The sequence below is a fragment of the Falco peregrinus genome (assembly GCF_023634155.1).
Source record: "Falco peregrinus isolate bFalPer1 chromosome 12 unlocalized genomic scaffold, bFalPer1.pri SUPER_12_unloc_1, whole genome shotgun sequence".
In the NCBI taxonomy this organism is placed as follows: Eukaryota; Metazoa; Chordata; class Aves; order Falconiformes; family Falconidae; genus Falco; species Falco peregrinus.
In genome coordinates this window covers 353,983-378,081 of record NW_026599548.1, presented here as the reverse complement: position 1 = coordinate 378,081, position 24,099 = coordinate 353,983, and the positions used below count along the sequence as shown (strand labels likewise).

At 62.8% G+C, this 24,099-nt stretch overlaps 2 protein-coding genes across 7 annotated transcripts in view; both read right to left on the bottom strand.

The window, feature by feature from the left end:
* WIZ (WIZ zinc finger) overlaps positions 1–8,735 on the bottom strand; it is a 62,017-nt gene extending 53,282 nt beyond the window's left edge. For all 3 annotated transcript variants that reach the window (XM_055793138.1, XM_055793140.1, XM_055793139.1), the window contains exon 1: positions 8,216–8,735. In XM_055793138.1, the coding sequence (XP_055649113.1) occupies positions 8,216–8,715 (500 nt within the window). In that variant the 5' untranslated portion in view covers positions 8,716–8,735. The remainder of the gene's footprint in view (positions 1–8,215) is intronic.
* Positions 8,736–9,985: 1,250 nt separating this feature from the next.
* Positions 9,986–23,695, bottom strand: RASAL3 (RAS protein activator like 3). Of its 4 annotated transcripts, none has more exons than XM_055793144.1 (19): positions 23,559–23,695; positions 21,019–21,421; positions 19,792–19,910; positions 19,614–19,677; positions 17,967–18,055; positions 17,786–17,874; positions 17,576–17,708; positions 16,801–16,899; positions 15,715–16,251; positions 15,027–15,171; positions 14,661–14,805; positions 13,730–13,966; positions 13,056–13,257; positions 12,797–12,900; positions 11,767–12,079; positions 11,011–11,136; positions 10,725–10,924; positions 10,308–10,383; positions 9,986–10,234 (listed from the first exon to the last, which is right to left on the bottom strand). In XM_055793144.1, the coding sequence occupies exons 2-19, from the start codon at positions 21,419–21,421 to the stop codon at positions 10,085–10,087; spliced, it is 3,231 nt and encodes a 1,076-aa protein (XP_055649119.1). In that variant the 5' UTR covers positions 23,559–23,695; the 3' UTR covers positions 9,986–10,084. The 4 variants fall into 4 exon arrangements, with proteins under 4 accessions (XP_055649119.1, XP_055649120.1, XP_055649121.1 ...); XM_055793145.1 differs by having other exon boundaries at positions 10,725–10,894; XM_055793146.1 differs by lacking the exons at positions 19,614–19,677; positions 19,792–19,910; positions 21,019–21,421; positions 23,559–23,695 and adding an exon at positions 18,152–19,084.
* Between the last annotated feature and the right edge of the window lie 404 nt (positions 23,696–24,099).

The following is a 24,099-nucleotide window of genomic DNA, read 5'->3' as shown; positions in this document are numbered from 1 at the left end:
CACTGCTACAGCCGCTGGTTAATGGGTGGAAAAAAATAAAATGGGAAAAAAAAGAAAAAAAAAAAAGAAAAGAAAAAAAAAGTGCTCCAGATCCTGATCTCTGCAGGGCAGGTTGAATCCTGACCAGGGGCGGGTGGAGAAGCGGAAAAATAGGTGGAAAGAGGCGCTAAAAGCCAGGCTTATCGGCTCCACCAGAGGATAAAGGCACAGGAGGAGAGCGAAGGAGCTAAATTTACCCTGGTGAGGAAGGAGAAGGCAGAGAAGAGACTATAAATACCTTCAAGGTAAAGAATGCAAATGAAGAGGGAATTATTCGAGCTGGCACAAGCTGTTTCCCCACCCCGGGGCCAAGGGAGGAGAGTGATGGAGCAAACCCCAATGCCCAGCGGCCACCCCGGAGCAGCCGGTGCCAGTCGCTTCCCCGGGGAACGATGCCCGGAGCCAGGGTGGGCGAGTTTGCCATTAAGAAAGGAAAACAGAAATTCAATTAAATACATTAAAAATGTTGGCTCTGCGTGCTGGTCTTTCATCCAGGAGGATCGGTTGCTCCGGCTGGCGTTGGTTTGTACGGGTATTGCTCTGGCATCACCCCAAAACGGTACCCGACGGCCGCGCCGTGCCAGCGGGATGCTCTCGCCCCCGAAGAGCGGCACCGCTCCGAGGCTTCCCCCAAATCCAAGGGAGTTTTTTTAGGGGGGAAGCAAACCCCAAATTTGGGGACGTTTAGGAGTTTGCCACGGTGTTGGCTGGGCGCTGGTGAGCCGGGAGGAGGGATGCTCCACCGGGATGAAGCCACCTGCTCTCCCCAACACCAGCTCACCGGAGGGAAGTAGCGGATCGTGGCATCACCCGTAACTGGTTTAAATCCAGTGGGACACGCACATCATCCCCTTTCCACCCCATCCCTCATTGCGCCATGGTGGCTCATCCATCCTGCTGGCAAGAAGCATCGAAGAACCTGGTGTGGTGCCAGCAGGATGGGAGCCCGGCAGCCGGCACGGCACCGGCGTTTCTCCCAGGGTTTCCCGGCGTGCTGTCAAAAAGCGAGGAGTTACCCCAAAACGTGTCACCCCGCTGCAGGGAAATGAAAATACACGGCAGAGCTGGTAGGGGACAAGATGGGCCAGATGGCAGCCCCGTGGGTCTGGCGGGGTAAAGCCATCGTGGAGTTTTCCCTTTTTCCTTGCAGCCGCATCTCAGCTGGGCTGGAGACCCCGGCACATCCCCGAGCCAAGGGGGATCCGTCCGGGCAAGAACGGGGGAAAAAAACCAAACAAAAAAACCCCACAAACACACCAAAAACGGGTTTATTTTTAAAAACTGCAGTTCTGGGGGTGTGTGGGACAGAATCTGGCATCCCACTGGGAGCTGCTGCCTCCTTTCCCTGGTGGTAAAGCTCAGCATCCCCTTGGCACGGTGCTCAGCCCAAACCTTTGCTCAGCGAAACGTGTCTCGCCGTGGCCGGGCCAAACCCCCCCCCCCGCTGGGAATGACGCCAAATTCCCCACCCCAGCATCGCGCTCAGCATCACCCACCAGCACCCCAAACCCCACCAGCACCAGCCAGCGCAGACGGGGGATAGGGACACACCACGCCAGTGCCATGTCCCCCACCTTGCTCACCAAAAAAAAAAAAAAAACAAAACACCACCAGATTTTTGGGGGGAAGTTTTCCCTTTTATCCTTCCCAAAACATGGATGCATCTCTCTGCCATGCCAGCGGCGCTCCCTAAAAACCCAATATTCTCCCTCAAAACCCGCCTGGGTGTTTTTAAGCTCACCGGGGGGGGGGGGAGGGGGGCGGGGAAAGGGGGAGATTTATTTTTTTCCCTGGCTTGCTCTGCGCCAGCACCCTAAAAAAACCCAAGCACTCACCATAAAGTTGAAAAAGCCTCTTCCCAAGCTCCGCTCGCTTCCCAAGCTTTGCTGGCTTCAAGGGTGGGAGCTGGACTGCTCAAACCCTTCCCCCAGCCCATCGCCCCAGAGCCATGCAAAGGCGGAGCAGGATTGGGACAATTTAAATGCTAAACCGGTTAAGTGGGGACAATCGCTGCCTTCCCTGGAAGTCAAGAGGAAGGGGCCTTTCCCCAGGCCAAACGGCTCCCGGCAGAGGTTCCCCTGCAGAAGACTTTGGCCTCGTGGGTTTTGGGCTTCTTGGGGTGTATTTTTGGGTTTTTCGTGTGATTTCTCCCCCCCCCCCCCCCCACGGCTGGAAGAGCACAACCACCACGCAGGAGCCCAGCGCTGCTTCCTTCCCCTTCCGTGGGGTTCACGGCCAAGGGTGCGGGGTCTGGCACACTCACGCCACCTAATTTTTTTTTTTTCTTTGCATGTTCTTTTTCCTCCCCAAACGAAACCTGTGGCACCCACGGTGCAGAACAGCACCGTTATTTCCTGCTCCGTGCCAGCTTGCGGCCAAGCACATGGGACCTGGCAACTCCAGGTGCGCTCGAGTCGGGAAAACTACAGCCACGTGTGGGTTTTTTTCCCCCCACTTGTTGATATTCCCCCTCCCGCATGTTGATTTTTCCCCCCCCTACCTGGTAGAAACCCGTGGCAAAGCAGAGCCACAAGGCAGGAGAACGGCACTGGTGTTTCCCCCATCACGCTGGGTCACCTCCAAGTGCATGGGTCCAGCACGCTTGAGTCGGGAAAACTGCAGCCATGTGTGGTTCTTTTCCCCCTGCATGTTGTTTGTTTTTGGTTTTGTGTTGGGTTTTTTTTTCTTATTTTTCCCCTACCTGGTAGAAACTTGTAGCACAGCAGAGCCACGATACAGGAGAATGGTGCCGGTGTTTCCCCCCACTATACCAGGTCGCAGCCAAGTGCACGGGTCCAGCACGCTCCAGTCGTGCGTGAGTCAGGAAAACTGGAAATCTACAGCCATGTGTGGTTATTTTCCCCCCGCTTGTTGGAGTGTTTTTTTATTGTTTTTTATTTTTTTTATTTTATTTTATTTTCCCCTACCTGGCAAAAACCTGTGGCAGAGCAGAGCCACACCACAGGAGAACGGGCACCGGTTTTTCCCCCACCACGCTGGGTCACAGCCAAGCACACAGGTCTGGCACGCTCCAGGTGCGCTCGCGCTCGAGTCAGGAAAACTACAGCTATGTGTTTAGGCTTTTTTCCCCTGGCATGTTTTTTTTTTTTTTTTCTCCTACCTGGTAGAAACCTGTGGCACGGCAGAGCCACGATGCAGGAGAATGGCACCGGTTTTTCCCCCACCATGTCAGGTCACAGCCAAGTGCACGGGTCTGGCACGCTCGAGTCAGGAAATCTACAGCTATGTGGTTTGTTTTTTTTTCCCTGGCATGAGTTTGGGTTTTTTTTCCCCCTACCTGGTAGAAACCTGTGGCAGAGCAGAGCCATGATACAGGAAAAGGGCACCGGTCTTTCCCCCACCACGCTGGGTCGCAGCCAAGCACACAGGTCTGGCACACTCCAGGTGCACTCAAGTCGGGAAGACTACAGCTATGTTTGGTGGTTTTTCCCCTGGCATGTTTGGTTTTTTTTTTTTTTTTCCCCTACCTGGTAGAAACCTGTGGCACAGCAGAGCCACAACACAGAACGGCGCCGGTTTTTCCCCCACCACGTCGGGTCATAGCCAAGTGCACGGGTCCGGCACACTCCCAGCACGTTTGAGTCGGGAAAACTACCGCCACGTGTGGGTTTTTTCCCCTGCTTGTTGTTTTTTTTTCCCCCTCTACCTGGTAGAAACCTGTGGCAAAGCAGAGCCACGATACCGCAGAATGGTGCCGGTTCTTCCCCCACCACACTGGATGCCAAGTGCACACGTTCAGTACGCTCAAGTCGGGAAAACTACAGCCATGCGGGTTTTTTTTTCCCCCTGCATGCTTTTTTGGTTTTTTTTCCCCCCCTCTACCTGGCAGAAACCTGTGGCACAGCAGAGCCACAATACAGGAGAACGGCGCCGGTTTTCCCTCCACCACGTCGGGTCATAGCCAAGTGCACAGGTCTGGCACGCTCCCGGCACACTTGAGTCGGGAAAACTATAGCCATGTGTGGGGTTTTTGTGGCTTTTTTTCCCCCCTGCATGGTTGTTTTTTTTTATTTTCCCCTACCTGGTAGAAACCTTTGGCACAGCAGAGCCACAATGCAGGAGAACAGCTCCGGTTTTTCCCCCCACCACACTGGATGCCAAGCGCACAGGTCCAGCACGGTCAAGTTGGGAAAACTACATTCATGTGGGGTTTTTTTCTCCCCCTGGCACGGTTTTTTTTTTTCCCCCCTACCTGGTAGAAACTTGTGGCAAAGCAGAGCCACAATGCAGGAGAAGGGCGCCGGCGTTTCCCTCACCACGTTGGGTCACATCCAAGCGCACAGGTCCAGCACATTCCCAGTGCGCTCAAGTCAGGAAAACTACAGTCATGTGTGGGTTTTTTTTTCCCCTGCATGTTGTTTTTTACCCCCCTGTATGTTATTTTTTCCCCCCTACCTGGTAGAAACCTGTGGCACAGCAGAGCCACGATGCAGGAGAACGGCACTGGTGTTTCCCCCACCACGCTAGATGCCAAGCGCACAGGTTCGGCATGATCAAATCAGAAAAACTACAGCCATGTGGTTTGGTTTTTTTCCCCCTCTGCATATTGTTTTGTTTGTGGGGATTTTTTTGTTTTGTTTTTTTGGTGTGGGTTTTTTTTTCGCCTACCTGGTAGAAACCTGTGGCACAGCAGAGCCACGATGCAGGAGAACGGCGCCGGTTTTTCCCCCATCACACCCAAGCGCACGGGTCCAGCACGCTCCCGGTGCACCCAAGCCAGGCAGGCTACAACGGGTGTTCTCTCCCTACATCTTTTCTCCCCACGTGTTTTCTCCCCACATATTGATTTTCCATCCCCAAGAGCAACACAGGATGACGGCACCAGGTTTTTTCCCTCCTCCGTGCCAGTTCACGGCCAAGCGCACAGCACCCAGCACGCTCAGCTCCAGCTGCATGGGGATTTCCCCCCCCCCCCCCCCCCCCCCCATGGTTTTTATTCTTCACGTGGCAGAGCAGAATCATCGTTGACAAGGATGGCACCAATATTTTTACCCCCTCTGGACCCAGGTCATGGCAAAGCCCGCAGCACCCAGCATGGTCCCGGTGGCTTTTCCTCCTCCATTCCAGGTCGCAGCACCTTCCCAGCACACCACATCCCACATGCTCCTGGCTCCTTCCACGTTGGATTTCCCCCTCCCCCCCCCCATGGGGTTTGGGTTTTTTTTCTTTTTTGTTTTTCCCCTCCGTGGCACACCAAAGCCCCAACGCAGGAGGACAGCGCCAGTTTTTCCCCCTCCAGACCAGGTCACAGCCAAGCTCACGGGGTCCCGCACGCTCCCAGCACCCTTAAACTGGGCAGGTTGTGGCTACACGATTTTTCCCCAATTTATATTTTTTTTCTCCCCTCAAATAGCGGAGCAGAGTCACAATACAGGACGACAGCACCGGTTTTCACCCCCTGCACCAGCTCCCAGCCCAGCACACGACACCCCGTGCGTTCCCAGTGCGCTCAAGCTAGGCAGGCTCCAGCTGCATATTTTTTTTTTTTCCCTCCCCCAGGTTGTTTTCTTTCCTCGCTGGCAGAAATCCATCAGGATAGAGGAGGACAGCACCACTTTTTTCCCCCTCCGTGTCAGGTCATGGCCAAGCTCGCAGGGTCCAGCTCGCTCCCAGCGCGCTTGAACCCGGCAAATTCCAGCCATGTGGGGTGTTTATTTTTTTGTTTGGGTTTTTTTTTTCCTCCCCCACCCCGTGTAGTTTCTTCTTCCTGGTGGAGCGGAGTTGTAACGCCGGAAGACGGTGCCCGTTTTTCCTCTTCCGTGCCGGGATAACACCGGTGCGCCCGCACCAACGCCGCGGACGGATGAAACGCTTTGTACCCACCAAGTCCAACTCCGAAAAGGAGCAAGCGCTCTGCATTTTGGGGTGAGAGGAATTCAGGGAGGATCTGGGAAGCTCCAAGGGTCCAAGTTGCGATCCCGGAGGATTTCCCTCCATGAGGAATGCTCAGTCAATCGGGGATGTTCCTCCCCGCCGTTAATGAGCTCATTTAGCAGAGAAGTGGCTTTCCCCCCCCCCCCCCCCTCGCAGAGCTGGAAGGAGAAAAAGAGCTCCCAGGGGGATGTGTCCTCCTTTTCTGCTCCAACGGTCGCAAATCCCACGCCGAGGGGGTTTGTTGCGATCTCGAATCCTGCGCCGAGGGGGTTTGTTGCGATCTGGGACCTCACCGGTGCTGGGATCCTGAAGGAATCTGGCTGCAGGGTGGTCGGTGCTGCCACAGAGGGATTTCACAGCATCAAGCAGAGGCGATGGGGAACACCAGCTCCTCCAAACGACACACCGAGGGCGGAAATCCAGCGTTGAGTGGCAGTGGGATGCGCCAAAAGCTGCTCCAAGCGGCACTGGGACGAGCTAGGATGAGACAAAAGCCATTCCAAGTGGCACCGGGACGAGCCAAAAGCTGCTCCGAGCGGCACCGGGATGAGCTGGGATGCACCAAAAGCCGCTCCGAGTGGCACTGGGATGCACCGGGACGCGCCAAAAGCTGCTCCGAGTGGCACTGGGATGCACCGGGACAAGCTGGGATGAGCCAAAAACTGCTCTGAGAAGCACCGGGATATGCTGGAATGAGCTAAAAGTTGCTCCGATTGGCACTGGGATGCACTGGGACGAGCCAAGAGCTGCTCCAGGCGGCACCGGAACGCGCCAAAAGCCGCTCCGAGTGGCACCGGGACGAGCTGGGATGAGGCGGGACGAGCTGGGATGAGCCAAAAGCTGCTCTGAGAGGCACCGGGATATGCTGGGATGCACCAAAAGCTGCTCCGATTGGTACTGGGATGCACCGGGACGAGCCAAAAGCTGCTCCAGGCGGCACCGGGATGCACCAGGACGAGCCAAAAGCCGCTCCGAGCGCCGGCAGCACTGCTCTTGTTTTCACGCCACGCGGCAGCGGTGCCAACCGGGCACGGAGCCCACTCCCCACCAGCAACGTGCTGGGGAAACGGGAATTCCCAGCATCGTGCCAAAACTCACCGCCGAGCCCACCGGCACCGCCGAGCCCCACTGTGGGGGCTGAAGACCGTGGAGCTGGCGGCCCCCGGTACCCCCCTGCCGGCTCCAACGCCACCCCCGGCTGCCAGAGGGGGTCGATGAAAAGCTCCTGGCGCAGATCGGGGGGTCACCGGCACAGATCGGGGGGGGTCACCGGCGCTGCCGGCTCGTTTCACCCCGGTTAACGGGCTTGGCAGAGGTCGAGCTCCGGGAACCGGCACGTGGGGAGCCGCAGGGAAACGTTACCGGGGGTCCGGATCAGTCCCCCTCCTCGGCAGAGACCCCCCTCCCCAGGCGGCAGAGACCCCCCCCTCCCCACATCCCCCAGGCACCAGAGACCCCTCGTCGGCACAGACCCTCGTCCCACCGCTGCTCAGGCACCAGGGACCCCTCCTCGGCAGAGACCCCCCTCCCCAGGCACCAGGGGACCCCTCCTCGGCAGAGACCCCCCTCCCCAGGCACCAGGGACCCCTCCTCGGCAGAGACCCCCCCTCCCCAGGCACCAGGGACCCCTCCTCGGCAGAGACCCCCCTCCCCAGGCACCAGGGACCCCTCCTCGGCAGAGACCCCCCTCCCCAGGCACCAGGGACCCCTCCTCGGCAGAGACCCCCCTCCCCAGGCACCAGGGACCCCTCCTCGGCAGAGACCCCCCTCCCCACACCGCTCAGGCACCAGGGTCCCCTCATCTGCACACACACCCCCCCTCCCCAAATACCCCGAGGCACCAGAGACCCCTCCTCAGCACACACACCCCCCTCCCCACGCTCGTCGGACGCCTGGCCGCCCCCCCCCTCCCCAAACACCCACCCGACCGTCTGGGTCCCCTCCTCAGCACAGACCCACCCCCCCCCCCCCCCCCCTCCCCAAATGCTCCCCCCGGCCGCCTGGGTGCCCCCTATCGCCACACACACACGCCCCCCCCCCCGGGCCGCCGGGTTCCGTGCCCGCCCTTCCCCCCCCTTCGCCCCCCCCGGTTACCTCAGCCCCTGCCGCCCCCCCTGGGCGCCCCCACCCCGCGTTTCAGCACCCCGGACGGGGCCGGTAAGAGGAGGGGGATGTCAGTCTCCCCTCCCCTCCCCCCCACCCCCCCCCGTGGGTGTCCTCCCCCGGTAGCGGCTCTGCTTTGTCTTCCACCGGGTCGACCCCCCCAGTCCGGGACACTCACCCTGCCGGCCCCCCGGGGCCGGGCCCGCCGGGCTGCTCCCCGTCAGCGCCGCCGCTGCTGCACCCGCCGCCACCTGCCCGGCTCCGGCCTCCACCGCAGCTGCCGCGCCGGGGACATGGTCCCTTTAAATCCCCCCCCGGGGCCCCGGCCGGTCCCCCCCGCCGCCGCCGCCGCCGCCGCCGCCGCCGCCGCCGCCGCCGCCGCCGCCGCCGCCTCCTGCGCCGCTCCGGCCGCTCCCCCCGCCCCCCCTCCCGGCGGCGGGGCCTGACTACGTCACGCCGCGCGCGACCAGGCCGCCGCCGACATCTTGGGGGCGGCGAACGGGGTCCCAGCGCCGCCTCCGCCGCCGCCGCCGCCATGTTGGCTCGCGCCGCCCCCCCGCCCCCCACGCCGCGCGCCCGTCCGCCCCGGCGGTGCGGCCGCCGCCGCCCTCCGCCCTCCGCTCGCCCCGGGCCGCGCGGCGCGCTCTGATGACGTATGCAGCCCCGCGCCGCCGCCATCTTGGGAGTGGCGGGATGAGGCGGGGCAGGGGGAGGCGGCGCAGCGACCTTCCAGGAGGGCGGGGGAGAGGGGGCGGCGCGGGTATTGCGTCATCAGAGAGCGACGGCGGCGCCGCGGCGCCATCTTGGGGGGGGCGGAGAGGGAAGGTCTGGCCGCTCTGGGAAGGGGCGGCCCTGAGGGGACCCCGCGGGGACCCCTGGCCCTGCCCCGAGGGGCCACCGTGGCCTTGTCGTCCCCAAGGTGTCCCCGTGGCCCTGCCCCGAGGCGGCCCTGTGGCCCTGCTGTCCCCAAGTGGTCCCCGTGGCCCTGTTGTCCCCAAAGTGTCCCCGTGGCCCTGCCCCGAGGGGGCCCTGCGGCCCTGCTGTCCCCAAGGGGAACCCGTGGCCCTGTTGTGCCCAAAGTGTCCCCATGGCCCTGTTGTCCCCAAAGGGACCCAGTGGCCTTGCTGTCTCCGAGGGGACCATGTGGCCCTGCTGTCCTTGAGGGGACTCTGTGGCCCTGTCCCTAGGGATCCCTGTGGCCCTGTCGTGCCCGAAGTGTCCCCATGGCCCTGCCCCAAGGGGTCCCCGTGGCCCTGTTGTCCCCAGAGTATCCTCATTGCTCTGTCCCGAGGGGTCCCCGTGGCCCTGCTGTCCCCAAAGTGTCCCCATGGCCCTGCCCTGAGGGGTCCCTGTGGCCCTGTCCCTAGGGGCCCTGTGGCCCTGTTGTCCCCGAAATGTCCCCATGACTCTGTCCTGAGGGTCTCCATAGGCCTTTCCCGAGGGGTCCCCATGGCCCTGTTGTCCCCAAAGTGTCCCCATGGGCCTGCCCTAAAGGATCCCTGTGGCCCTGCTGTCCCCGAGGGACCCCATGGTCCTGCTGTCCCCAAGGGGACCCCATGGCCCTGTCGTCCCCGAAGTGTCCCCATGTCCCTGCTGTCCCCAAAGCGTCCCCGTGGCCCTGCCCTGAGGGGTCACCATGGCCCTGCTGTCCCTGAGGGGACCCCATGGCCCTGTCCCAAGGGTTCCCTGTGTCGTCCCCGAGGGCACCCCATGCCCCGAAGGGTCCCCGCAGCCCTGTTGTCCCTAAAATGTCCCCATGGCCCTGCCCTGAGGGGTCCCTATGGCCCTGCCATCCCCATTATGGGCCCAAACCGTCCCCACAACCATGTCCCCAGGGGTTCCCTGCTGTCCCTTTCACTGCCCCAGGTCTTTGGATGTTCCAGGCAGGCATCGGGTGCTGGGGACAGGGTGGGGACAGAACCCTGGGGGGTGGCAGGACACAACCAAGCACCTTGTAACGCTGTTTATTGCTTGGGACACCCTGCAGGACGGGGACCAAACCTGCAGGAACCACAGGAGATGATGTTGGGGACATCGGGATGGCCAGTTACACGCTGGTGGCTTGAGCATCATCACCGCTTTCGTCCCAACCTCGCGTCAGCACCCAGCGTCCCGTCCTGCCGGGGGTGCCCAGGACGTGGGCGACGGCACCCCGCAGCTCCGCCTGGTCCCTCTCCAGCACCGCCAGCCGCCTCTCCTGCCAGGGGACCACGTCAGTGCCACCAGGTCCCCCGCGTCACCCCTGGGTGCACCCACAGCCCAGCTCTTACCAGCTCCTGGCTCTTCTCCTCGCTGGTCTTCAGCCTCTCCAGGTCCTTCTTCCTAGTGCCTTCAGCAGCCGTCAGCCTAATGGGGGGGGGTGAGCCAAGACCCTGCCCCGGTGGTGGCACCCTCTGATTTGGGGCACCCACTCCCCACCCCCACCCGGCACCCACTCCCCACCCCCACCCGACACCCACTCCCCACCCCCACCTGACACCCACTCCCCACCCCCACCTGGCACCCACTCCCCACCCCCACCTGACACCCACTCCCCACCCCCACCTGGCACCCACTCCCCACCCCCACCTGACACCCACTCCCCACCCCACCTGGCACCCACTCCCCACCCCCACCTGACACCCACTCCCCACCCCCACCTGGCACCCACTCCCCACCCCCACCTGACACCCACTCCCCACCCCCACCTGGCACCCAAATTGGCCGCACGGGCGTTGGCCTCCTCCAGCTGCTGCCGCAGACGCTCGAGCTGCTCCCGGTGCTGCCCCTGCTCGTGCCGCAGCCCCCGCTGGTGCCCCTCCATCTCGCCCACCTGCCTCTCCGCCAGCCGCAACTTCTCCCGGTTCTCCGCCACCTCCTGCCGCAGCACCTCGATCAACCGCCCGTGCTGGAAGGGGGGACGAGGACTCGGGTGTGGGGAGGGGGTCTGGGGGGCACCCCCGTGCCTTGGGCTGCCACCCACCCTGGCGTTACCTTCTCCAGCGGGCGCACGGCATAGAGCTCGCCCTGCGCCGCCGCTGCCGCCTCCTCCGCGTAGCGCTGCCACGGCACCGTTGATTTGCGTGGTAGCGACACCGATGAGCGCAACTTCCCGTGACCCTACGGTGGCACCCATTAACGGCGCCGGTGGCACCATGAACACCACCCACCAAGCACCCACCCCAACACCAGGGTGATGGCTGCCGCGGCTTCCCGCAACCCTATGGTGGCACCGGTTAACGGCACCAGTGGCACCATCAACGCTACCCACCGAGCATCCACCCCAACACTGGAGCGATGGCACGATGGCTGCCGCGGCTTCCCACGACCCTACGGCACCGGTGGCATCCGTTAACGGCACCCACCGAGCACCCACCCCAACACCAGGGCGATGGCATGATGGCTGCTGCAGCTTACCGCAACCCTACGGTGGCATCTGTTAATGGCACCGGTGGCACCGTCAATGCCACCCACCGAGCACCCACCCCACCGGGATGATGGCGCGATGGCTGCTGCGGCTTTCTGCAACCCTACGGCACTGGTGGCACCTGTTAACAGCACTGGTGGCACCATCAACGCCACCCACCGAGCACCCACCCTAATGCCAGGGTGATGGCACGATGGCTGCCGCGGCTTCCCGCAACCCTACGGCACCAGTGGCACGTGTTAACAGCACTGGTGGCACCATCAACACCACCCACCGAGCACCCACCCCACCGGGACAATGGCGTGATGGCTGCCGTGGCTTACCGCGGCATCGCATGGCACGAGGGACCCCGGGGTGTCATTGGCGGGTGGCTCAGCCACCTGCTCAGCGCTGCTCTGCTTGCGCAGGCGCCGGGTGGCTTTGATCTGTGCCGGCACACTCTGGGTGCGCTGCACGTTGCGGCGTTCCCGGTTGGGTGGCGGTGATGGGACCAGTGCCGGTGATGGCTCTGGGTCTGGGCCATCCTCCCGGCTCCGGCCACGGCGGATGCTGGTGAGGGACTGGCTCTTGATGAGGGGACTGTGCTTGCTCAGGTCCCGTGGTGGCACGAAGCCTGGTTTGAAGCTTTCTGCCTTGCTGAGAGGGGAGGTAGGCGATGGAGAGGGCCAGGAAAGTCCAGAACCATCCTGAACCCCACTGGGACCAGAGGCACCCCAGACCCCCTTGGGGTTGGACCCATCTCCTGAGCCCAGCCTAGACCTGGACTACCCCAAGCTCAGACAGGACCAGAAACACCCCCTGAATCCATCTGGGACCAGGAACATCTCCTGGTGTCCACCAAATCCAGTCCAGACCAAAACCAGCACCTGAACTGGGACAAGAACCACCCCCCACCTGGACAACAACCATCTGCTGGACCCACCAGGGACCAAAACCATCCCCTGAACTGGGACCAGCCTAGACCTGAACTACCTCAAACCCAGTTAGGTCCAGAAACACCTCCTGAATCCATCTGGGACCAGGAACATCTCCTGGAGCCAGCCTGGTGGCCACCAAATCCAGTCCAGACCAAATCCATCCCCTGAACTGGGACCAGAACCACCCCCAACCTGGACCACAACCATCTGCTGGACCCACCAGGGACCAAACCCATCCCCTGAACTGGGACCAGAACCACCCCCAACCTGGACCAAAACCATCTGCTGGACCCACCAGGGACCAAAACCATTCCCTGAACCCAGCCAGACCCACAACCACCCCAAACCCACCCTCGTGCCACCACTGTCCCAAAGCTCCTCCTGGCCCCACATGTCCACCTTGGTCACATGTGTCCCTCTGACCACCCACCAGTACCTTTGCTCCGTGGTGGAGCTGAGACGGACGGAGACAGGGACAGGGGTCCCCTCCCTGATGGCAGTGAGGATGGTGGGCAGGGGCTCCAGCTCCTCCTGCGTGGCCTACCAGGACCAGGACAAGACAAGGACATTATGGGGACAACGGGTGGCCGTGGGGTAAGTGCCATCCATGGGGCAACGGCCACCAGCTCTGTCTGTGGACAGAAGGAAGTGGCCAGCCTTGCCAGCTACCCCTGGGGACAAACGGGTGGTGGTACCTGGTCCAGGCTGGAGAAGATGTCACAGAGCAGCAGGTGGAGGGTGGCGAGCTCCAGAGCCAGGTCCACGTAGCCATCGTAGGTGGCCATGTGGACGCTGCTCTCGGGGTTGGCCACGCTCTGCAGGAATTCTGTCATGGTGCTGCAGTTGTGCTCCAGGAACTCGTTCATGAAGCCCATGTAGGCCTCTTTCTCTCCAAACCTGGGGACCACCATGTCCAGTCACCTGAAGGCCAGGAGAAGGCCTGGGCCACCATTGTGGTCATGGGCCAGGCCACCTCCAGGATCATGGTCCAAGTCATCACAACGTCCCTGCACTGTGTCACCACCAGAAGCCAGGACATGGGTGAGGACACATCCATGTTCTCCAACCAAGCCACCCACAGGTCAGGCCACCACAGGTGACACATGGGGCTCTTCATGGAGTGGAGATATCACAGCCCATGGCATTTATGGGACATCCCTTCTGCTCCATGGCATGTTGGGGACAACATCTCACAGCCCATGGCATTTATGGGACATCTCTGCTGCTCCATGGCATGTTGAGGACAACCCAACTGCCCCATGACCGTCCATGGCACGTGCCACACAGCATGTAGGGATGTCCCCACCACCCCATGGCTCCCCGATGGACATGTGTGCCCCCGCCCAGTGCCGTCCCTGCCGTGACGTACGTGGTGAAGTTGGCCAGGTTCTGGATGACCTTGGCCACCAGGGTGAGGGTGCGGGTGGTGGCTTCGCTCGGGTACTCCTGGACGAGGCCGAAGAGGCTCGGGGACATGATGGCCGGGCAGAGGAAGCGCAGGAAGAGGGACGCCGAGACCAGGCGCTGCCCGATGGGTGCTTTGCCCCGCGCCGTGCACTCATCCTGCCACGCTGAGAAGATCTCACCCAGCTCCGCCGGGAAGGTCCTATGGAGAGACGTCCTGATGGGGGATGGGGTAGTGGGGGTGGGCTGGAGCCCCTGCAGGGTGCCACCCTGGGGTGTGGTGGGATGGGGTGCCCGCCATGCTGTGCTTGTCCCTGTGCTTGTCCCCTCTGCTGGCCTCCAAGGTTCTTCCTGGTGCCCATCTCCCTGTTCATCCCAGGGATGGTGCCCACCCCTATCCCTCTGTCCCCCATCCCCATGTCTGTCCCCAGGCTTGTACCCAGGTCCTGCTGGTGCCCATCTCCATGTCCCAAGGATGGTGCCCACCCCCATCCCTGTGTCCCCCATCCCCATGTCTGTCCCCAGGCTTGTACCCAGGTCCTGCTGGTGCCCATCTCCATGCTCACCCCAGGGATGGTTCCAGTCCCCAAACCCATCCCCATGCCCACCCTAGGGATGGTGCCCACCCCCTTTCCTGACCCTCATGTCCACCCCAGGGATGGTGCCAGTCCCCAAACCCATCCCCATGCCCATCCTGGTGCCACAGCCTGTCCTCCTGCCCATCCCCATCCCTGTCCCCAAGCCCATCCCTGTGCCCATGCCCATCTCCAAGCTTCTCCCAGCTCCTCCTGGCATTGGTGCCCACTGTCCTGCCTGTCCCATTGCCCATGCTGTCCATCCCCAAACCCATCCCTATGCAGGTGCCCATCCCCATGGCCACCCGCGTGTGCCCTCACTCGCAGGAGGTGGCGATTCGCTGGAGGGTCTCCTCGCAGACCTGCCGCAGGTTGTTCTGGTTGTCGGAGAGGTCCAGGCTGGCGCATTTGCTGGGATCCACCTCGCAGCTGTCATCCGAGGTGCAGAGCTGGGCCACAATCTCACCTGGGCACCAAGGGACAACCTGTGAGAGGTGTCCAAGTGGCCACCACCATAGGGATGGCTGGGACAAGCCTCCACCACATCCCCATGGATGTTCTGGGGGTTTCTTGCAGCCCAAAGTGCCCCCTAATGCCCTGTAGCACCCAGTAACTTCATGCCCAGGATGTCCTGCATCCCAGAACATCCCATAATGTCCCACAAAGCCCTGTGATGTTCGGCCGTACCCAGCGTGTCCTGGAGGTACTTGCCCCCCACCAGCTTCATGTACTCGTCAATGGCCTTGGTGGCCAGCGTGTTCTCGCGGAAGATCAGTGCCTCGCGGTCGTCAAAGCGGTCCAGCTCAGCTACGCCAAGGTCAATGAGGAACGACTGCCAGGACATGTTGGAGGGCTCAGAGGGCACCCATGGCCCCAGACTGGCTCCACCAACCCACCCTGGGAAGGGCCAGGATCATATCCACCCCACCCCACCCCGCCCCCGTCCCATTCAAATACATCCATCCCATCAACTCAACTCATCCCAACCCAAGCCATCCAACCCCAACCCATCCCCTCCATCCCATCCCCTCCCAACCCAACTCATCGAACCCCAACCCATGTCATCCATCTCATCCTCTCCCAACCCATCTCATCCATCCCACCCCCTCCCAACCCAACCCATCCAACGCCAACCCAACTTATCCATCCTATCCCCTCCCAACCCAACCCATCTAACCCCAACCCATCTCATTCATCCCCTCCCAACCCTACCCATCTACCCCATCCATCCCACCCCAGCTTTCCTGGCACCCCCAACCCATGATACCCATCCCACCCCAACTGCCAAACCCACAACACATGAGATGACAACCACCTCGCCCCTATCCACCCTCCCCCCCCTCCCCATGTCCCCCATGGCCACCACCCGCTCCACCTTGGCCTTCCCAGTGCTCTGCAAGACGTGGACCAGGGCACCAGCCAGCTCCTCCTTGTGCCGGACAGCGATGGTGGGCTCCAGGTGGGCACACAGCTCCCGGTAGTGGAAGGTGATGAACTCAGCCAACTCCTTGTAGCGCACGATGGGCAGCACCCGCACCTCCCGGTAGCGCCCACGCACCCTCACCGACGGCACCCGCTCACCTCCCCCAGGACCACTCAGCGGGTACCAGCGCTCCAAGGGCTGCCGGGTGGCTGCCAGCTCGGCCAAGGGGACGGTGATGGAGGCCACCGGTTGTCCAGGTTGGTCATCACGGCAAAGGGCGAGGGTGAGGGCACGGGTGGGTGGTAGGGCGGCCAACTGGAAGAGTTCACCCCAAAAGAGCTCACCATCGGGACCGGCCACCTTGGCGGTGGTACGGGCAAAGAGGGTGCCATCCAGGTGGAGGTGACAACGGAGCCGCCGCCGAGGTGGCAGGTCCCGTGCTTCGTACACCCACAGGCTCAGTGCCAGCTCCAGCCGCTCGCAGTTGTCCTGTCGGGGTGGGGGGGTCATGGAGGGGGTGTGTGTAAATCTGGGGGGAGGGGGTTGGTGGCTACTGGGGACTCTGTGGGTGGACATGGGAACGGGGACAAGAGGGGACGTGGAGGGACAAAAGGGGATATAGGGGCAATAGGGAACAGGAGGGGACATAGAGGACGGGGGGGACACTGGGGACAGGAGGGGAAAGGGGAACTGGGGGGGACATGGGGGACTGGAAGGGGGCACAGGATTCAGTGCAGGGACTTGGGGACAGGAGGGGACGTGGGTGACAGGATGGGACACGTGGGACAGGAGGGGACAACCAAGTCCTCAGGGGACAGGAGGGGACACAGGGACACAGGGCTGTGGGTGCCAGCAGGGCTCCAGGGTGGCTCATGCCCCAGTTTCCCCAGCCAGCCCTGCCAGTGGGCCTCATACTGCCCACTGGGGAGGCAGGGGGTGTGTGGGTAGTCCCCCATGTGGGGGTGCTGGGGGGTTCCCACCCCCTGGGGATGGGGGGGGGTGGCCCATGTGTGGCCCATGGGTGTCCCACAGTCCCACCTTGTTGGGCTGCACAGTCCGGCGCAGGTTCTCGATCCAGCGGTCGCGCTCAGCCAGGGATGTGCACCCAAAGGACCGGCTGCCCTCGCCTGTGATGATCTGGGTGCAGGGAGGGTGTCTGGAGGGGCACCCTTGGGTGCCTGGGAGGGGGCTGTGCTGGGGGTCTGGGTGACCATGGCTAAGGGCTGTGCTGAGGGGTCTTTTTGGTGCTGAGTGGGAGCACCCTGGGTGCCTTTGAAGGGTGCCCTGCATTCCGCTCCGGGGTTCGTTGGGTGCCCCGTCACGGTGCCTGGGTGCCATGGGTGCTCCTCCAGGGTGCCATGGGTGCTCTGGACACCCTGGGGGCTTCTCCAGGGGGCCCTGGGTGCCTGTGCAGGGTGTTCTGGGTCTCCAGTTGCCACTCCAAGGTGCCTGGTGTACCCTGGGTGCACCCCAGGGTGCCATGGGTGACTATCTACGTGGCCACGGGTGCCCTGGGTGCTTCTCCAAGGTGCCATGGTGTACCTCGGGTACCTCTCCAGGGTGCCATGGGTGCCCTGGGTGCCTATTCAAGGTGCCATGGGTGCTATGGGTGCCTATCCAAGGTGCCATGGTGTACCCCGGGTGCCTATCCAAGGTGCCATGGGTGCCCTGGGTGCCTATCCAAGGTGCCATGGATGCACTGGGTGCCTATCCAAAGTGCCCTGGGTGCCCTTAGGTTCTCCTTCAGGTTGCCCTCTGTGCCCCCCCAGGGTGCCCTGGCTGCACCCCGAGCACCCCCCTGCAAGCCCATTACCTGAAAGCAAAACTTCTCTCCCACGATGCTGCCGTGCACGGGCCGGACGATGACGTTGTCCCCGGTGAGGTCCAGCTCAGCGGCGCTGGGTGCTGGCAGCAGCGATTCCCGTGAGCCACTCCTGCTGGGCACCCTACAGGGACAGCACGGTCACCCAAGCACCCCCCCCAGCACCCCCCCAACCCACCGCCTCACCCCACCCTGCCGGACCTTTCGCCGTTGGGGACCATTGCTGCTGGAGTCTCAGCTTTGGAGCCACCACGACCTTTCCGCTCCCGGAGCCTCTTCCACAATAACCCCTGGATGGGGTGAGGAGACGGGTGCCGTGTCAGCCATGGGGGGGGCCAGCACCCGGGGGGGGGGGGGGGGCTGGGGGTAAGGGGGTGCCCACCTTGACATTGCTGAACTGCAGGGTGGGGGAGGTTTCGCTCTCGCTGCTTCTCCCGGCACCTCGGGTGCTCCGCTCATCCACAGCGGAGTCTGGGGGGGGCACCCAGCATCAAGACCCCTCTTGCCCAGCACCCTGAGCACCCCAACACTGCACCAGCATTTGGGGGGGGCAGGATACATCCATACCTCCCCTCCCCCCTGGGGAAACATCAGTCAAAGCTGGAGGAAGCAGCCAGGTGCCTGGTTCTGGGTGCCCAATCCTGCACCTCTCCCTACCCATAGCCCCCAGTTGCAGCCAAGCTGTGGGTGCTGCAGGTGGGCGCTCAGGGGTGCGAGGGCGCAGGGATTTATCCTGATGCCCTGCCTCCAGTGCTGCAAAGCTCAGCACCCATCCAGGATGGTGTCACCCTGGTGCCATGTGGGTGCTGGTCCAGGGTGCTGGGGTCACTCACCTCCCTGCGCGGCGCAGAGCACCCAGCGCCGGGGCCCCATGGCGGGTGGCGATGCCGGTGTGGGGTGCAGGGGGGAAGGCGGTAGCGGTTATCGCTGCCATCGGCAGGCACAGCAGCGGGGAGGAAGCGGTGACGGTACAAGGCAGCCTTGCGCATCACGCTTCCTGCATGGGGCTGGTGTGGGGCACGGCGTGGGGCATGGCACAATGCATGGCAAGGGGCACAGGACACAGCGTTGGGCATGGGGCATGGCGTGGGGCACAAGGCATGGCGTGGGGCATGGCACAACACACAGCGTGGGGCATGGGGCACAGTGTGGGGCACAGGGCACAGCGTGGGGCATGGCAAAATGCAGGGCATGGGGCAGGGGGCATGGCATGGGGCATGGCAGAACGCATGGTATGGGGCACGGGGCATGGCGTGGAGCATGGTACAGGGCATGGTGTGGGGCACAGGGCATGGCAGGGTGCATGGCATAACACACAGCGTGGGGCACAGGGCATGGCATGGGGCACGGCACAGGGCTTGGCATGGTCTGCTGCATGGCACAGTGCATGGTGCAGTGCACAGCATGGTGCACGGCATGGCACAGCAGGTGTCATAGTGCGTGGTGTGGTGCACAGCATGGTGTGTGGCATGGTGCATGGTGCGTGGTGCACGGCACGGCAAATCACGTGTCGTAGTGCATGGCATGGTGCACAACATGGTGCATGGCATGGTGCATGGTGCACGGTGCACAGCACAGCACAGCACAGCACGTGTCGTAGTGCATGGTGTGGTGCCCAGCATGGTGCCCAGCATGGTGCGTGGCATGGTGCATGGTGTGTGGCGCACGGGGCATGGCATGGCACACGGCCGTGGTGAGCACACAGTGCACAGTGCATGGCGCAGGGCCACGTGGTGCATGACACAACGCACGGCGCAGCGCATGATGCACGACTGCATGGCACACGACACAACACACGCGCAGTGCATGATGCGTGACCGCGTGGCACACGGCACGGTGCATGGTGTGGCACATGATGCACGGATGTGTGGCACATGACATGGTGCACGTCACGGCACACGGTATGGCACGTGGCCAAGAGAGCTCCACGCACCAGAGCCACACCAGAGCTGCATGCACACGGCTTGCACCAGCGCATGCCGACATCCTGTGGCACCCGTGTGCGGCAGCGTGGGCTGCATGAGCTCACCAGGGTCCCTCGTGCCGCCTGCCGGTTTGGCACTCCCCGTCCAGTTCCTGCTCTTGCCCACAGCCTGGGGACACGGAGGGGTCAGCCAATGGTGTCCCCAGCACCCACCTGTGCAGCCCAGGGGATGTCGGCACAAGCCCCTGGGTTCCCTGGGGGACTCATGTCCCCGTGTCCTCACCTCTCTGTCTCTGCCCACGAGGACCAGGTGGCCATCCACCAAAGAGAAGTTGGAGACATCCCACACCGGGGTGGCGGGTGCTGGTGCCAGCAGGATGGATGATGTCCCATGGGTGTTGGCTGGGGGTGCAGAGCACGGTGTCGGTGGGCAGGGGGGCTCCCCGTGCCCCAGCACCCGTGGGTAGCGTGGCACTGCCAGGGGACATGGCTGTCACACTGCTATGGGTGTGGTGATGGTGCCAGAGGACTATGGACCACCTCCACGGTCCACCATGGTGGACAGGTGGCCATGGAGGTGCCACCATGAGCGTGGTGACCTTGGGGGACACATGGCCACGGAGGTGCCACCATGGGTGTGGTGATGCTGGTGGACACGTGGCCACGGAGGTGCCACCATGGATGTGGTGATGCTGGGGGACACGTGGCCACAGAGGTGCCACCATGGGTGTGGTGATGCCAGGAGGGGCCAAACCTGGGTGGCTGCTCTGCCCAGGGCCCTGCCAGCACTATGGGTGGCCCCACTGGCACCGTGGGTGGCCCTGCTGGCACTGTGGGTGGCCTTGCCAGGGCCAAGCCAGTTTTGCCAGATCTGGGTGCCGCTGGCACCCATGTGGCTCCATGTGCCACCACCAAGCCCCGTGCCAGGCACATGTGGGACCAGGGCCACGGGTGGCTGAGTAGGCCCTGGGGACAGGTGGGACCCAGCCACCCTGCACCCATGGGTGCCCCCCCAACCTTGGAGGGCACCAACACCAGTGAAGCCTGGGCAGATCCTGCACCCTGCTATGAGCCCAAAGTCACCCACCCAGACCCCAGCTGTCACCATCCCACCCATCGCCCCATCACCCACCACCCGTCACCGCCACCCAGTGCCCTCAGCCTGCTGCCCCCCGCCCACCACCCCAGATCATCACCCCCATCATCGTTACCACCCCCCCACCCAGCATTATCACCCCCCACCCAGCATTGTCACCCCCCACCCATCATTACCACCCCCCACCCATCATCACCCTCTACCCAGCATTATCACCCCCTACTAAGCATTATCACCCCCCACCCATCATCATCACCCCCTACCAAGCATTATCACCCCCCACCCAGCATTACCACCCCACACTCCTTATCCCCAGCCCCCACCCCTCCTCCACACTTCCCCACCCCCCTCTGCCCACCGCCACCACCTCCCACCAGCACCCTGACCCCCACCCTCCGCCGCACCCCCCCTTACCTGGCAGAGCATCATGGAGCACCTGCTCCACCTTGGCGCTGCTCTCCATGGGACCCTTCCTCTTGGAGACGGAGCGCAGGTACCACTGCAGGGTGGTCCTGCCCCCCTCGGCACCCCGCGTCTCCTTGGGACCCTTGGATGGGGCCGAAAAGGCCCGTTGGAAGAGGGACCGACGGGTGCTGGCCTTGGGTGCCCCCATGGGGGACGTGCCCTCTTCAAGACCACTGGGCTCGGGGTGGCTGTAGGAGCGTTTCCATCCCTGCAGCCGGCTCCAGGGGCGGCTCCCTGGGGACCCTGCGCCCCGCGCAGCTTCTCGGTCACCCATGGGTGCTGCTGTTCGCCACTTGTAGGTCTTGAGCAGGGCTGGTGGCTCAGGGCCAGGTGGGGGTCGCTCTGGGTCCATCTGTGGGGTGGGGAGAGACACGTCAGCCATGGGGTGGGGGGTGGGAGGTGGGAGACCCTTATCCGGGCACCCCAACCTACCATCCCCACCTGGGCAGCCCTATCTGAGAGTCACTTTATGGGTGCCCCTATCCAGGCACCCCCACCCAGGGCACCCCTATCTGGGTGCCTCTATCCAGGCACCCAAGCCCAGACACCCCTATAAGAGCACCCCTATATGAGCTCCCTATATGAGCACCCTATATGAGCACCCCTATATGAGCACCCTATATGAGCACCCTATATGAGCACCCCTACATGAGCACCCCTACATGAACACCCTATAAGAGCACTTCTATATGAGCACCCCTATATGAGCACCACTACATGAGCACCCTATAAGAGCACTCCTATATGAGCACCCCTACATGAGCACCCCTATATGAACACCCTATATGAGCTCCCTATATGAGCACCCCTACATGAGCACCCCTATATGAGCACCCTATATGAGCACCCTATATGAGCACCCCATAAGAGCACCCTATATGAGCTCCCTATATGAGCACCCTATATGAGCACCCCTATACGAGCTCCCTATATGGGCACCCTATATGAGCACCCCTACATGAGCACCCCTACATGAACACCCTATAAGAGCACCCCTATATAAGCACCCTATATGAGCACCCCTACATGAGTACCCCTATATGAGCACCCCTATAAGAGCACCCCTACATGAGCACCCTATATGAGCACCCTATATGAGCACCCCTATATGAGCTCCCTATATGAGCACCCTATATGAGCACCCTATATGAGCACCCTATAAGAGCACCCCTATATGAGCTCCCTATATGAGCACCCTTTATGAGCACCCCTACATGAACACCCTATAAGAGCACCTCTATATGAGCACCCTATATGAGCACCCTATATGAGCACCCCTACATGAGCACCCCTATATGTGCACCCCTATAAGAGCACCCCTACATGAGCACCTATATGAACACCCTATATGAGCACCTGTATATGAGCACCCTATATGAGCACCCCTAATGGGTGCCGCCACCCTGTGCCCCCCTATCTGGCTGCCCTTATCTGGGGGTCTCAATCTGCCCCCCCCGCTCCCCAATCCAGGCACCCTCACTGGGGCCCCCCACATGGCTGCCCTTCTCCAGGGCACCCTCAGGCCCCCCAGTTTGTGTCCTGTCACCCAGGGCACCCTTAACTGGGACCCACTTTGGGGCACCTTGGGGTGCCCCTCGCTGTGGGGTGGCTCTGCCCACCCTGGGGTCCCCATTTCCATGGGTGGCCCAGCCACTGTGGGGGTCCCCCCACCCCGTGGGTGCCCACATTTCTGAGGTGCCCCTGCCACCCAGGACCCCCCAGTTTGGGGGTGCCCATGTCCCCAGACTGCCCCTGTCCACTGGGGGGTCTCCATCTCGTGGGTGCTGCTGTCCCTGGCCACCCCGGGGTCCCCCCACCCACGGGTGCCAATACTCCTTGCAGCACCCATCCCTGCCGGGGCGCGGTGGCACGGCAGGTGCGGCAGCATCAGCCTTTGGTGACAGTGGGGTGCGGTGACACCAGGGCCGGGGTGACACCCAGGCAGGTGGCCTGACACCCCCGGTGGCCCCGAGCGCAGGCGGGTGCTGGCAATGCTTCCGTCGCTGCTGCCGCTGCGGTTCCCCTCACACCGCCACCCCGTTTCATCCTGGCACCTGCACCCCGTGCCAGGACCCCGCCAGCACCCCAGGGTGAGCCCAGGGTGGGGGGCTGGGTGCACCCAGGACCTCCTCACCGTCCCCCCCCCACCCCCCTGGTGAGATGTGGGTGCCTATGGCTCCAATTTCGGGGTGCCAGCACTCCAGAGCTGAGCTGCAGAGGGGGTCCAAACGCTGGGGTGGGACGGTTTTGGGGTCCCCCCCAAACTTGCAGCACCCTACAGCACCCCATCACCCACACCCCCCCTCCAGAACCCCATCACCCATACCCCCCGCAGCACCCCATCACCCATACCCCCCCCCTGCAGCACCCCAGGGTGCTGCCTCACCCCACCCCAGCATCCTGCATCTCCCACGTACCCACCAGGCTGGAGCATCACCCTGGGGTGCCCCCCCGCCCCCCCATGTCCCATCCCCCCATCCCCGTGGTACCTCGGCTGTTCTCTGGCACCCTGACTCGGCCTCCCCGGTTCCTGTCGTGGCTTCCCCATGTGACCAGGCAGGAGTTTCAGTCACACCCTCACCTCCGCCTCTGCCCCGGTGATGTTATCTCCGCTCCCAGTTTACACTGGGCCACAGCTCGGGGTATGTCGAAGGAGGTGACCCACCCTGGACCAACCCCCGAGGGGGGCTGGGGCCCCTGGTGGCCAGGGGCACGCTTCGGGTTTAAACGCCATCATTAGGTTTCAGAGTGAACGGGTGCTGGAGCTGGCAGTTCCTGGGCGCTGTGGTGGGGGGTGCAGCGTGGGAGCTGGATGTCCGTCTGGGGGGTGGGATATGGAGGGGGGGGGGTCTCCTTGGGGGTCATGTGGGGTCCCCAAGGGGTGGGGTAAGGGGGGGACAGCACTGCTTGGGCATACGTGTACACACACACGTGTGCCACAGCACCCAGCCCTGCAGCAGGTCCTGGGCACCTGGGTCCCTCAGGTCCTCTCCCATGGCCATCCCCTCCCCCATGCCTCAGTTTCCCTCT

Excerpts from the sequence above, each read along its gene's own strand:
- RASAL3 (XM_055793144.1), bottom strand. The coding sequence starts at position 21,421 with ATGGACCCAGAGCGACCCCCACCTGGCCCTGAGCCACCAGCCCTGCTC. Across the intron at positions 19,911-21,018 it reads GCTCCATGATGCTCTGCCAG|CCAACACCCATGGGACATCA; the intron begins GTAAGGGGGGGT and ends CTGCACCCCCAG. Across the intron at positions 16,900-17,575 it reads GAGAGAAGTTTTGCTTTCAG|ATCATCACAGGCGAGGGCAG; the intron begins GTAATGGGCTTG and ends CCCTGCACCCAG.